Source organism: Anomaloglossus baeobatrachus, chromosome 8 (assembly GCF_048569485.1).
Source record: "Anomaloglossus baeobatrachus isolate aAnoBae1 chromosome 8, aAnoBae1.hap1, whole genome shotgun sequence".
In the NCBI taxonomy this organism is placed as follows: Eukaryota; Metazoa; Chordata; class Amphibia; order Anura; family Aromobatidae; genus Anomaloglossus; species Anomaloglossus baeobatrachus.
Genome location: NC_134360.1, coordinates 260,506,784 through 260,520,100, shown reverse-complemented (window position 1 = coordinate 260,520,100; position 13,317 = coordinate 260,506,784). Strand labels below are relative to the sequence as shown.

The window sequence follows — 13,317 nt, the reverse complement described above, 5'->3', positions numbered from 1 at the left end:
ACCTCCTCATCGTCTCTGGCCTGAGCATCGGCCCTTCCTTTGGCTTTGCTCCTGGTGCTCTCAGCCATTCTTGCAGACTTTGGTCACTGACACAGAACTGACACCTGATGCCTCCACACACCTTACAGTATCTGCACTCTGACACTCTAGTGTTGAGCTGGTCTGAAGACCCCAGCAGCCACAGCTGCTGCAGGCAGTCTTTAGTGTCTGGGAGTATGGGTCTCACACTCACACACACTATTATCTCGATCCCACCGCTGCCACCAATATGTCACAAACCACCGGGGGGGTCACTCAGAAATCCCCCGCGCTGGCTACCAGTACGTTACAATCGGGGGGTAACAAGTGGGGGTCACCCCTCCTTTATACCTCCCGACCGACAGAAAGAGCACGTGACGCGCTCTCTAGCGCCCCTCTTATAGTCAGGCCAATTATGGAATTGCCCGACAATAAGCAAGGAGGCCGCTATACTACTTATGCCGATTATTGAAGGGTCCCCGGTGAGAGTAGGGTATATATTCCCCCGACCTCCGCGGGCGGAATATATAAAACCTCCCCGAATCTCACTGGCCTCCCCACAATAATCCTTGGCACAACTCGCTGCCACCAACCGCTTCACGGTAACTATTAGCCGAACACACAGACGTGGGATTCAAGATCGAGATAACAGAACAGCCCAAGATTAATTATATAATTTAATCAGCCTAAAGCACACTAGAAACTACAATATATACAATAGGGAATCTACAGAATATACATATGTCAGAGTACAGTTACAAGCAAAGCATGGGTTACAAACAGGCATACACAGTTCCAGCAGTTACCTTGTGCGTCTGGCCACAGGGGGGCGCTGTAGGCCAGGTTTCTAGGATCCTTCCCACGGATGTTTCCTACACGTGACCCCCAGCGAAAGAACGCTGGAAAATGGCCGAAGTAGGGTTATCAACCTGGGCAAATCCAGGTCCCCTCCTACCTTCGTGACCTCAGAGGGAGCACTGCTCCACCCCTGGCTTGAGTTATGGACAATATCCCAACATGGAATATGGGCCATAACTTTGCCTGGGAGCGTCGTAGGCGGACGCCAACGCTCTCATTGTGACAGCTATGAATTTAGCTACAGAACGAGAGGACTCATGACTTGCCTACTAGTTCCCCATTGGCTGATATCACGCCTGGGGTATTTCCCCAGGTCCTGCTCCCATAAAAAGGGTGTGCCAGCATCGTCCGCATGCGGAGACACCATTTTTATGGTTGCCATATTTATCGGAAATATGGCTTGCGAGATATGAACCATTTTTTACTGGAGTCGTTCTGTCTGGATACTTCCATAGCCTTGCTAATTATGTTGAGGATAAAGAATTGAGTATCCAAAAATACTTAATTCAGCCATTTCATAGACTCAGTTATATAGTTCAGTAGATGTGAACTAACACACATATTTGTGAATGCTTTTGTTTCTTACTAACATGTATATATGTATATTGCATATTCAGTGTATTTTCCTTAGACACAGTATATACCAGCACATGTAATTGTAAAGATGGCCACCATTTCCTGTTCTCCACCCAAGACAGATCGACAAAGAAATTCCTGGATCCTAGACTGACCAATCAACGGAGAATATGTAGATCTCTCTACGTCATGAAGCCCTGCCCTGCGATACTTGATTGGACTAAAACTTTTGTTTACACCCCCTTACTGCTCAGTTTAGAGTTTCTTTCAAACAATAAAGAACACACTTGGTTAAGAGCCGGTCATGGAGATAGATGTAACTGACTTGCTGTGCAGTTATTTTTCATTCTCGTGTGCACCCATGACATTTTAATTAGAAGCAGCAGCCGGATATCAAGAGATCCTTTGAGTCTCATCATCATCGTCATTCTGACCTTGACAACTGGCGACCACGAAGGGACTACCGTAAAGGGTGAGTCAGAGCTTCCATTTTCCGGACGTCTGGGGGCTACTCCACAAGTATCCAGGTGTCGCTTGATAGGATTGATCACCCTTCATTTCGCAGGTAACCATCATATACATTGTGTGTGCTGTTTTACCTGTGGATCGAGAGACGCCTGGCGAAAGTGGGTGGTCACTAGTCCGGAGAATGGTAGTGCACCGGAGACCTAACGGTGTGACTGTCACCCGCCGGTGGGCTAGAAGGACCCAGCTCCCATAGGGGCTAGGGGTAGGTTGTAAAGTATCCGGCTGTCTGTAATTAGAAATGGGGTGTTTTCTTGAGTAGCTGTTTTTATCTGTATATAGGTGTATGGTTAATCAAGCTTGTGATTTCTCTGTTCGGTTCTCGGAGAGTTAATTGCCTGTAGTTTTTTCCTTCTTCGCTGTGAACAAAGGGAGAAGGGGGGTCTGGTTAAGCCCAGGGATATCCATGACAGTCTTTCTATTGAGAACAAGGAATGCGAGAGGGGGGAGCACATCCTTACATTCTTACACTCAGAGGAAGCAAAAAGGTGGGGGCTATATGTCCACCAGCTGCTTGAGGCAGAGCGGAGATCAAGTTACACAGCTCGGTCTCTGCTGTCTCTTAGCTAAGAAACAGGGGGGGGGGGGTAAAACAGCGCAGCTCTTTGGAGCGAGGAGAGAGGGGGGGGTCAGTGGGCTGCAGCCTTTGTATCGTAAAGCAAGCAGAGTTGTAATGATTTGAAAGAAAAACAAGTGTTATTTTAGTTTGGATTTGAGAGAAATTAACGGGTTCATGCATTTTTCAGTTTTTTTAACTTGTTTGTTTTTGAACAGAAGTATGAGAACTAGCGATTCCCCTGTGTTGCGGACACAGCCACTGTTTGTTAGATATTAAATATTAGATATGAAATATGAAATATTAAATATTAAATATTGAATATTGAATGTTGGATAAATAATAAACGAGGCGGGAAGGGTTCTGTTAACTTAAAGTGGATTTAGCGTATTCCTCTGCGTTTTAAACGTGAGCCACTGTTATGAGCAGGTAGGTCTTCATAACGAGGCAGGAAAGGAACTCACTTTAGTTGAGGTAAGGGTGCTGGAGTTAGCGGATTCTCATGCGTATTAGACGCGAGTCACTGTCAGCGTGTTACAAACGCGGACGAGACGAGAAAGGACTCCATTGGAACGGCCGATCCAATTAAGCACTGTATACTCTGTTCAAAAGATAAATATGTTGTTTTTTAGTAGGAGCTGAGAACGCTGTCGCCCTAGTTACAAAAAACGGAAAAAATATAAAAGATTGCAAAAAGTTGTGTAATATCGTTGGACTACCACTAGATGGCAGGCTGCAACCCATGTATTGAAGTTCAGATTAATCTGTAGTGAGTTTATAATGAAGAACAAAGACCTCATTCACTGTCTGTTGCTGTTTGTAGAATCACTAAATGTGTTTCTCTAGCGGTAAACTCATTGTTCTGCTCTAGAAGTCATTATATCTGGTGCTAATCATATCTCTCCTTTGTATGCTGAAATGCAAATTTACAGGCACCAAAAGTATCCCTAGTTTACTACGTAGTTCCAGCCACTCCCAGTACACCCAGGGAGTCACAACATGGATGCTACACCCGGAAGTCAGGTGCCTGGAACTTCCTGTGGCAGCCGTCTTGCTACACCCACTGATGGCAGTACACCTCATAAGCCACACCCCTCGCAATGGCTCTTTGTTCAAAGCTCTCCACCCATCCCCGGTGGGAGGTGTTCTCTGGTATATATGACTAACACATTTGAATAAGTATAAATTGTATATTTGTTTACTCAGTTATCCCATAAGTGCAAGTCAAAGATAAGTAAGTGAAACTTTTACAGAATTTTCTGTTCACATAAAATCAATTGGTATTTTAGAAGTCCTGCAGTATTATATCATAAAATAAAATAGAGGAAGGTAAATATATATATATATATATATATATATATATCTTTGTACTGTGTTAGTTAATTTAAAACAAAAATTGTAAACGACTTACCCCTACTGATGTCAAAATGTATCAAATCCATTTGTAAAAAAGGAATTAGAAAAAATGTATAATGCATTCAATGTAGATATGGGTAATGGATGTGTTCACTGCTACGTCTTTGTTATAACAAAGGATGAGTTTTTTTCCTTCTTCCTCTCTCACTTTTAAGAAGTAAGAGACAGGGATGGAATGTGTCTTGATGGAATGTGTCTCTCTCCAATAGTGACGTGAGTTTGGTTTAACCCTTAGAGTTCAGGATTTCCCATTTTTAGTTTGCTGTTTATACCTGAATAGGGAATATTAAATTTTATGGGATGTGCGATATAATTTGTGTTGTTTTGTGTTTAATGGCGATTTATTTGAACAATATATTTTTATTTTGTGACTCTATCACCTTTTCTGTTTTTACGATTATTTCTAAACCATTCATATATTTTTGCAGGTTAGTCGTCTAGTCACAGCTGTCATTTAATTCTGTCTCAGTTGTTTCTACTATGAAAGGTTTTTCTTTTCTTTATGGATACAGTGTTTATTGTAAAGTTTTAAAAATTTCCCAGTAATGTATATTGTTGTGAGATATACGTTATTTTCAGTGTTTGTTCTTTTTAGGTTTTAGTATGTGGCTAATTTATTACCTGCTGTTTTATCTTTTCTTTTAGGGAATACCAGTATAAAAATGCTGAATTTTGCCATATTGGTAAATAAACAATTAAACAAGGGGGGAATAAGGTATTAATTATATTCTCCAGTTTCTTGGAGGGCGCAGCAGGCATATTAGATAGGTTTTGAAGTTGACCTTGGTTTTGAAGCTGACCTTTTTCCCATAGGTTATGTTTATTAGATTACTATGAGGTATATCTGTTAACTGAAATAGGAAAGTCTTGTCTTATATGTTTATTTGTTTATTTATTTGTTTGTTTATTTATTAAGTATTCTCAGTCATGTGAAGTATAGATGACCACTAACTGTATTATGATCAGAGATGAAGTTATAAGAATGATCTAATGTATATTTTTAAGTTTTTGTTTTTATAGATGAAACCAGATGGTGGTCGATTCTGCACTGGATATGTTGCTGTTTACACCACATGAGGTAGATCTAAATTCGACCACTCCCTCCGATCCTATTGATACAGGAGACAGTGATGCATTAATGCCTCTCTTGATGGGTAGAACAGGAGTGGGTAAGAGTCTTTAGAGGTGTATGTAGGTTGTAGATTTTTTCCTGTTGTCAAATGAATTAGGTATGCCGAAAAGAAAGTCTAGATCTGAGCTGATGGATTCGGATGGAGATCCTTGCACAGGTGCAGCTGACCAAGAAGCAGTGAACGGGCCTAGAGTTGAGAGTCTTTCACCAATACCGACCATGCCTTGGTGACATTGGTCACGTCAGTGACTTCTGTTACTCCTTGTGTTCTTACATCCCTACAGGAACAAGCGATACAACAAGGAATGGAGTGTGACATGCAGGGAGCCAGCTGACTGAGGAAGGTCTGTGGACAAAGGGTGGTAAGCTTTCTCTGCCATGAGAGCTCTTCTTAATGATGGCCCAGGTAACATCTGTGAAAGACAATTGTCAGCGTGTGCTTTGGTGACACCGGGTTCAGTACCCAGGTGGGCAGATTCACCCAGTCTTGTGAGACAAGTGCCTAGAACGAAGTGAGAAAAAAACTGTAAAGAGTCCGTAGAAACACCCTGCACCTGCTCTACCCATTCTTAGAGACTGCAAACTGATTATAGATGTATATCATGAGCACGTTGTATGCAAGTCTGTGCGTGTTGTGTAAATTTCTTTCCAGGTTTGGTCAGAGGCATTCCAGTGCAGACAACGACATTATTGTTGAGAAGCACATGAAGGTGGTATGTAAAGAAAAATGTGTTTACAAAAAGTGTATATTTTATAGGAAAGTGGAAACTAGTAAATGGTGTATAAAATGTATATGTTCTGTTTTCTTTTTGCAATAAGCAGGTCTTTATGTAAGATGTTTTTTGGTTTAGCATAGGCATGTATATTTTTATATAATTGACTGAATAGTGTGATAAACAGGTGTATTCTCCAATTCCAGATCTTAAATCAGAGCTATTAGCATATGGTCTCCAGTCAGGAGACTGATTGATCCTAAAGGACAAGCGAGAAAGAGCCATGAGTCAACACTAGAGGAGCTGATCCAACCACAGAAAATCTATGGATCCACACCTCGCATTGTAGAAGGGTTAATCAACCAGAGCTGCACTGAGCGTTCTGCTCATACTTATCCTTTTCAGAAAACCCTGTACAGTTTTAGACCAGCATTGCCAGAACAGTTAGAAGAGAGGACTTAGAGAACCTTGAGACATGGGAAAGTCCAACTACAAAGGGTGAGGACTCGCCTAGGAGTCCTTGGTCTCAAACTGGTGAAGAAAACCCCTTTCCCCTTTCCGCCCATGTTTCAACGTTCAGTTAGGCAGGTTTTTCAACAGATCTTTCTACCTCTCTTCCTAAGGGAACACAGTACCCTTAGTTTTTAGAAATGGCAGAAGTAAGTCTTTAGGGGGGACTGTTGAGGATAAAGAATTGAGTATCCAAAAATACTTAATTCAGCCATTTCATAGACTCAGTTATATAGTTCAGTAGATGTGAACTAACACACATTTGTGAATGCTTTTGTTTCTTACTAACATGTATATATGTATATTGCATATTCAGTGTATTTTCCTTAGACACAGTATATACCAGCACATGTAATTGTAAAGATGGCCACCATTTCCTGTTCTCCACCCAAGACAGATCGACAAAGAAATTCCTGGATCCTAGACTGACCAATCAACGGAGAATATGTAGATCTCTACGTCATGAAGCCCTGCCCTGCGATACTTGATTGGACTAAAACTTTTGTTTACACCCCCTTACTGCTCAGTTTAGAGTTTCTTTCAAACAATAAAGAACACACTTGGTTAAGAGCCGGTCATGGAGATAGATGTAACTGACTTGCTGTGCAGTTATTTTTCATTCTCGTGTGCACCCATGACATTTTAATTAGAAGCAGCAGCCGGATATCAAGAGATCCTTTGAGTCTCATCATCATCGTCATTCTGACCTTGACAATTAGATAGCAGCCCCTACTACAGGGTCACGGCAGGGGGTCATCCTGTGTCCATTGTTCCCACATCACCTAATCTCCATATCACAGGAGATGGACATGGGATGTGACACCTTCACAGATGCTGGACATCTGAGAACAAGAAGGGAGGGGGCACTGCCATGGAGTGATGAGAGCGATTATGACTGGAAGTCATAATTCATCTTCATATCCCAGGGTTTGCCTCACAGGTGGATTCTAGGATTCCGGTCGCCGCATCCTGTTTAATGATAGAAAGTCATGGGCTTTGTGGCCTGTGTGAAATTTGAAAGATTTCCAATTCATATTCAATATTGATAGTGATAAGAGTGCACAGTGCTGATTAATATCTTTATAAATGAATGATCTGGACAACAGACTTATTGGGCAGCTCAAAATTCACAGATGATACTAAGATAGGAGGAGCAGCGAACACTAGAGAGGAAAGAGCGGATTCAGAAGGATCTAGACACCATCAATGGGCCAAAGAGAACAGAATGGGGGCTTAACAGGGTCAAATGCAAAGTCCTACATCTGGGTAAAAGAAATGTAAAAAGCAGATCAAGTATGGGAGGAATAGAACTAGGCGATAGCAAATGCAACCAGGCCCGGTAGTACAGGGGGCCCGTTGGGCCTAGTGCCTGTTTGATTTGGATGTACATCCAAGAGCGCGCATTCAGCTGACGAACATCCCAGCACAGAGACCCGGCGGGACCCTGCACTGCAACGTGCTGGCCACCAATTAAGACTATGAATATTCACTGCTCTCCATCCATAATCCATGGCATGGGGAGCAGAGTATGCCAGCATCGGGCAGATAGCATCACTGTAAGTGTGCATGACGCACAGGACAGTGACGTCATGCACTGTGCCGCTTACACGCTGGTCAGCTGCGGCATGCCATCATTGTAGAAGGACATCGGGTGAGCGAGGGGAGAAAGGCAAGTATAATTTTTTTTGTGTGTGGCACCCAGGTTATCATAATATGTACCAGGATATGGCCAGGCTGGGGCCATTATGGGGACATGTATACCAGGATGGGGACACATACCAGGAAGGGGCCAGGTTGTGGACATATATACCAGGATATAGCCATGATGTCATTATACACCAGGATGTGGCCATGATAGAGACATATATACAAGGATAAGGCCATATATACCAGAACAGGGATAATCAGGATGGGGGACATTAGTACAGGATGGGGGAGGGGGTCAGTAGTACACAATGAAGGGCAGGGGGGCACCTCATATGTCTTTATAGGATTTGGAATGCTATAACTGCCCATACATCTGACCAACATGTGGGGGCCAGGCTTAAACTGGTGATAGCACCAGGGAATGTTTAGTTTGCAAAAGAGAAGGCTGAGAGGAGACTTAATAGCTGTCTACAAATATCTGAAAGGCAGTCACACTGTAGAGGGAACCACCCTATTCTCATTAGCACAAGGAATTACAAGAAGCAATGGGAGGAAACGAAAAAAGAAGGAGATTCAGATTAGACATTAGGAAAAGCTTTCTGACAGTGAGGGAAGTCAGAGTGGAACAGGCGACCACTGGAGGCAGTGAGGGCAGTCAGAGAATGGAACAGGCGACCACTGGAGGCAGTGAGGGCAGTCAGAGAATGGAACAGGCGACCGTGAGGGCAGTCAGAGAATGGAACAGGCGACCACTGGAGGCAGTGAGGGCAGTCAGAGAATGGAACAGGCGACCACAGGAGGCAGTGAGGGCAGTCAGAGAATGGAACAGGTTACCACGGGAGGCAGTGAGGGCAGTCAGAGAATGGAACAGGCGACCACAGGAGGCAGTGAGGGCAGTCATAGAATGGAACAGGTTACCACGGGAGGCAGTGAGGGCAGTCAGAGAATGGAACAGGCGACCACAGGAGGCAGTGAGGGCAGTCAGAGAATGGAACAGGTTACCACGGGAGGCAGTGAGGGCAGTCAGAGAATGGAACAGGCGACCACAGGAGGCAGTGAGGGCAGTCAGAGAATGGACCTGGCGACCACGGGAGGCAGTGAGGGCAGTCAGAGAATGGAACAGGCGACCACGGGAGGTAGTGAGCTCTCCAGCAATGGAAATCTTCAAGCGGAAACTGGATAAACATATAGCTGGGATGATTTAGGAAAACCTGCACTCGCAGGGGGTTGGACCCGATGGTCTTTTAGGTCCCTTCCAACTCTACCATTCTATGACATCAATGGAACAAAAATTATCACAACCTGGGATGAGCAAACCCGAATGGTAAAGTTCGGGACTCGTACCGAACACCTAGTGCCCGGGGTTCGAACTCTAACTTTTCATGGAAGTTCTTGTCAGAGTTCAGGTGCTGAATAGTTTGTTGAAAGGTTGTAGAGCAGCCAAAAAACAAGCTTTTCAACATGGGCATGATGCCTGTACACTGCTGTGAACAAACTAAAAAAAAAAAAAAAATTAAAGAAAAAACAAAAACGGAGATTGAGTCCCCCCCTATTTCTGATGATCAGCACAGGTAAAGCAGATAGCTGTGTTCTCAGAATGAGGCTCCATAGGATTTGATGGCCATTCTGGGACATTACACTGTTGGATTACATTGGAACTTGAGGATTTATTTTTAATTAATTGGTGAATGGGTGAGTGTTTATTCAAACAGCGTGTGTATATGCGTGTTTTTTTTTTTGTTTTTTTTTTTAACTCTACACTTACTGGGTTAGTAATGGGGGTGTCTGATAGATGCCTCTCCATTACCAACCCCTGGGCTTGATGCCAGCTATCAATTCACAACTGACAACCCCAAAGTATTACCCTGATTGCCACCGTAGCAGGGCAAATCAGGAAGAGGCGGGCAAAGCACCAGAATTGGGTTATGTATTGCATTTGGCACTTCTGGGTTGGCTGCAGGCTGCTATTCTTAGGCTGGGAAGGGCCAAATTGCCATGGGCCTTCCCAGCCTGATAATATCATCCCCCAGCTGTCTGCTTTCACTGCGCAGGTTATCAAAAATAAGGGGGAATCCTTGTCTTTTTTTTTTTATTTCTTTATGTACTACTCCCTGTCAACATTGGTTTAGGGGACAATTGTTCTTTCACCCCCATTTTGCAGCCCCCTAGACTAACAAAATCAGAACATCCACGGGTCCGCTCATCCCTAATCACAACTTACAATAGGTCATTTTCTGATGACGCATTCCCTTTAAAAGAAAGCATAAACAAGGTTTGTAAAGAAGTTCTGTTTATTGTGGCTTTTTTGTTTACATTGACAGTCCTTATTGTGCATTTTCCTGGCAGTACAGATTCACTTGTATCAGCAGCAGATCAATCAGAAGACATACAAAAGTGCAAAAAAACAGTTACAAAGTGATGACAATATGATGAGAAGAGGCGAGAGTGTAACGTCATCCAGTATTCCACAGCCGGCAATGGCCCCATTCTTCCTATACCCTCTCATACCTGTTGTATTTCCCCATAATGGCCCCAGTGTGATCAGGTGGTGGTTAAAAATTCTTTAAAAATGTAAATTTTCAGAAAAATTAGTGTCAGTTTTAGAAGAAGTGCTTGATTAAAAAGGTTTTAGAACATATTTAAATTGTAGCAAAAAGTGAGTAACATATCAATCTATAGAAAAATGGGGCGATGCTCACACATAAATGGGGTTGCCTCAACTGGTTAAAATTACAAAGTGCTTGTAAAAAAAGTGTACAATTTACTTCTTATTAAAAAATAACCTATTTGTTCTCAAGAACAGAGGGATTTTACTGTATCAGAGGTGGCTGGTTTCCGATACAAGGCGCATGCTCACATAAGCGGCGCATCGCCCGCAGCACATCGCCCTGCGCCACACACGGGACGTTGGGCAGCGTTACGCTCCTGAAGACAGAGGATGAGAACAACTAATACATTTCAGCTTCATATACCTTAGTAAAATCATTAATTTCATGATTGGGTTAGTTTGAGAAGATTTACAGCTGTTATTGACACGGACATTCTTGTTGCCTCGATGGTTCTCTTTCAAGTTCTCGTGAAGATGGCTGCAGTGTAGGCCATGGTGGAGGACAATAAAAGCAGCTCCACCACTCGTGTCAGCAACGTGTTGGGTTGTGGTTTTACGTCTTCAGACGAGATCTAGCCTCTTCATTTCTGCCCTGATTTTTTCCTGATGCTCTGGTTTGCAGCCCATGGTCAGTGGTAGTCTTGGTGGCCCTAGGTCGATTCCAGACATTGTAGACATGATGTTTTTAAATTCTGGTAATCCCCAGCCTTCAAAAAGAAGAAATAAAAGAAATGTGAACTATTTTGATCTACCATTTGCAAAAATATCTTCGGTCACATATTCAACTATTCAGGCCCCTCAAGTCTATGGGATTTTGGTTCTGCACAAAAGATGGCGACACAGCCCAAGGCCTCATTCACACGCACATGTTATATCAGTTTTTGTTCCCCCACCAAACTCAATCTATAGCGCTATTCACATTTCATTTTTTTTCCAGCATCATGGATGAAAAGGGCCAATACAAATCTATGGATCAATAAAAAACAAAAACACACAGCACACGGATGGCGTTCGTTTACCATCTGTGTGTGGCCTGTATTCACTATTAGAAAGTATAGGAGAAGCTTTGTCATTTATCCATCAGTGGAAAAACATGATGGCAAAAAACAGATACATGGACCGTACACCGCTCCAGAAAACCGATACATGGACCATACACCGCTCCACAAACCAATACATGGACTGTACACCAATCCAAAACCGATACATGGACCATACACCGATCCAAAAACAGATACATGGACCATACACCGATCCAAAAACAGATACATGGACCATACACCGCTCCAAAAACAGATACATGGACCATACACCGCTCCAAAAACCGATACATGGACCGTACACAGATCCAAAGACAGATACATGGACCGTACACCGATCCAAAAACAGATACATGGACCATACACCGATCCAAAAACAGATACATGGACCATACACCGCTCCAAAAACAGATACATGGACCATACACCGCTCCAAAAACCGATACATGGACCGTACACCGATCCAAAGACAGATACATGGACCATACACCGCTCCAAAAACCGATACATGGACCGTACACAGATCCAAAGACAGATACATGGACCGTACACCGATCCAAAAACAGATACATGGACCATACACCGCTCCAAAAACAGATACATGGACCATACACCGCTCCAAAAACCAGATACATGGACCGTACACAGATCCAAAGACAGATACATGGACCGTACACCGATCCAAAAACAGATACATGGACCATACACCGATCCAAAAACAGATACATGGACCATACACCGATCCAAAAACCGATACATGGACTGTACACCGATCCAAAAACCGATACATGGACCGTACACCGATCCAAAAACCGATACATGGACCGTACACTGCTCCAAAAACCGATACATGGACCATACACCGATCCAAATACAGATACATGGACCATACACCGATCCAAAAACAGATATATGGACCGAACACTGATGCAAAAACGCATGACACCAGTGCCATTTTTTCTTGTACATGTGAATGAGGCCTAAGTAAAAGGGTAGCGCTGCTGTTGCAGGAAACATTTCCGCTAATGTGACACAATACTTCTCTTCTGGAGGTTATTCTTTACGGTAGGTTTCCAGTTTTTTGTCTTTCATTATAGGGCGGAAAAAAAAACAACACTTTTTTAAAGTCACAATCAATGCAAAAAATGAGTCATTACTGTCAATGGGAAAAACCGCCGGTCATATTGCTGCATTTTTTGCAGGAGCGGTATTAAAAAGGAACATTAAATGGGGCTGCTGCTCATTCTAAAATAAAAAAAGCTTTACTTACCCCCTCCAGCGTTTCTCCCCGTGTCCCTGCTTCCACTGTGATCAGGCACGCAGAGATCTCAGGCTGCTGTGCCGATCACATGACCGCACCAAGAACCAGGAAGTGGAGGAACAGCACGGAGGGAGATCAGCGCTGCAGGAGGTAAGGAAAGAGGGGTTTATTTTACTATGGGCAGCAGCCTGGGGGCGATATCTAACACAGGGGAATGTGTGCAATCCATAGGGGCTATAGGCAGCACAGGGAACGTGTGCAATCCATAGGGGCTATAGGCAGCACAGGGAACGTGTGCAATCCATAGGGGGCCATAGGCAGCACAGGGAATGTATGCAATCCATAGGGGGCCATAGGCAGCACAGGGGAACATATGCCATCACAAGGGGGCTATATTCAATATAAAGGGGGCCATATCCAGATTGAGGGGGCTAATTTTAGGATGGGGGCTATGAGG

General features: G+C 43.4%; 1 protein-coding gene across 7 annotated transcripts in view; it reads right to left on the bottom strand.

The window, feature by feature from the left end:
* Positions 1-10,224: 10,224 nt before the first annotated feature.
* NPL (N-acetylneuraminate pyruvate lyase) overlaps positions 10,225-13,317 on the bottom strand; it is a 46,564-nt gene continuing 43,471 nt past the window's right edge. For all 7 annotated transcript variants that reach the window (XM_075321236.1, XM_075321232.1, XM_075321235.1 and 4 more), the window contains one exon: positions 10,225-11,266. In XM_075321236.1, coding sequence (XP_075177351.1) covers positions 11,121-11,266 — 146 coding nt within the window. In that variant the 3' untranslated portion in view covers positions 10,225-11,120. The remainder of the gene's footprint in view (positions 11,267-13,317) is intronic.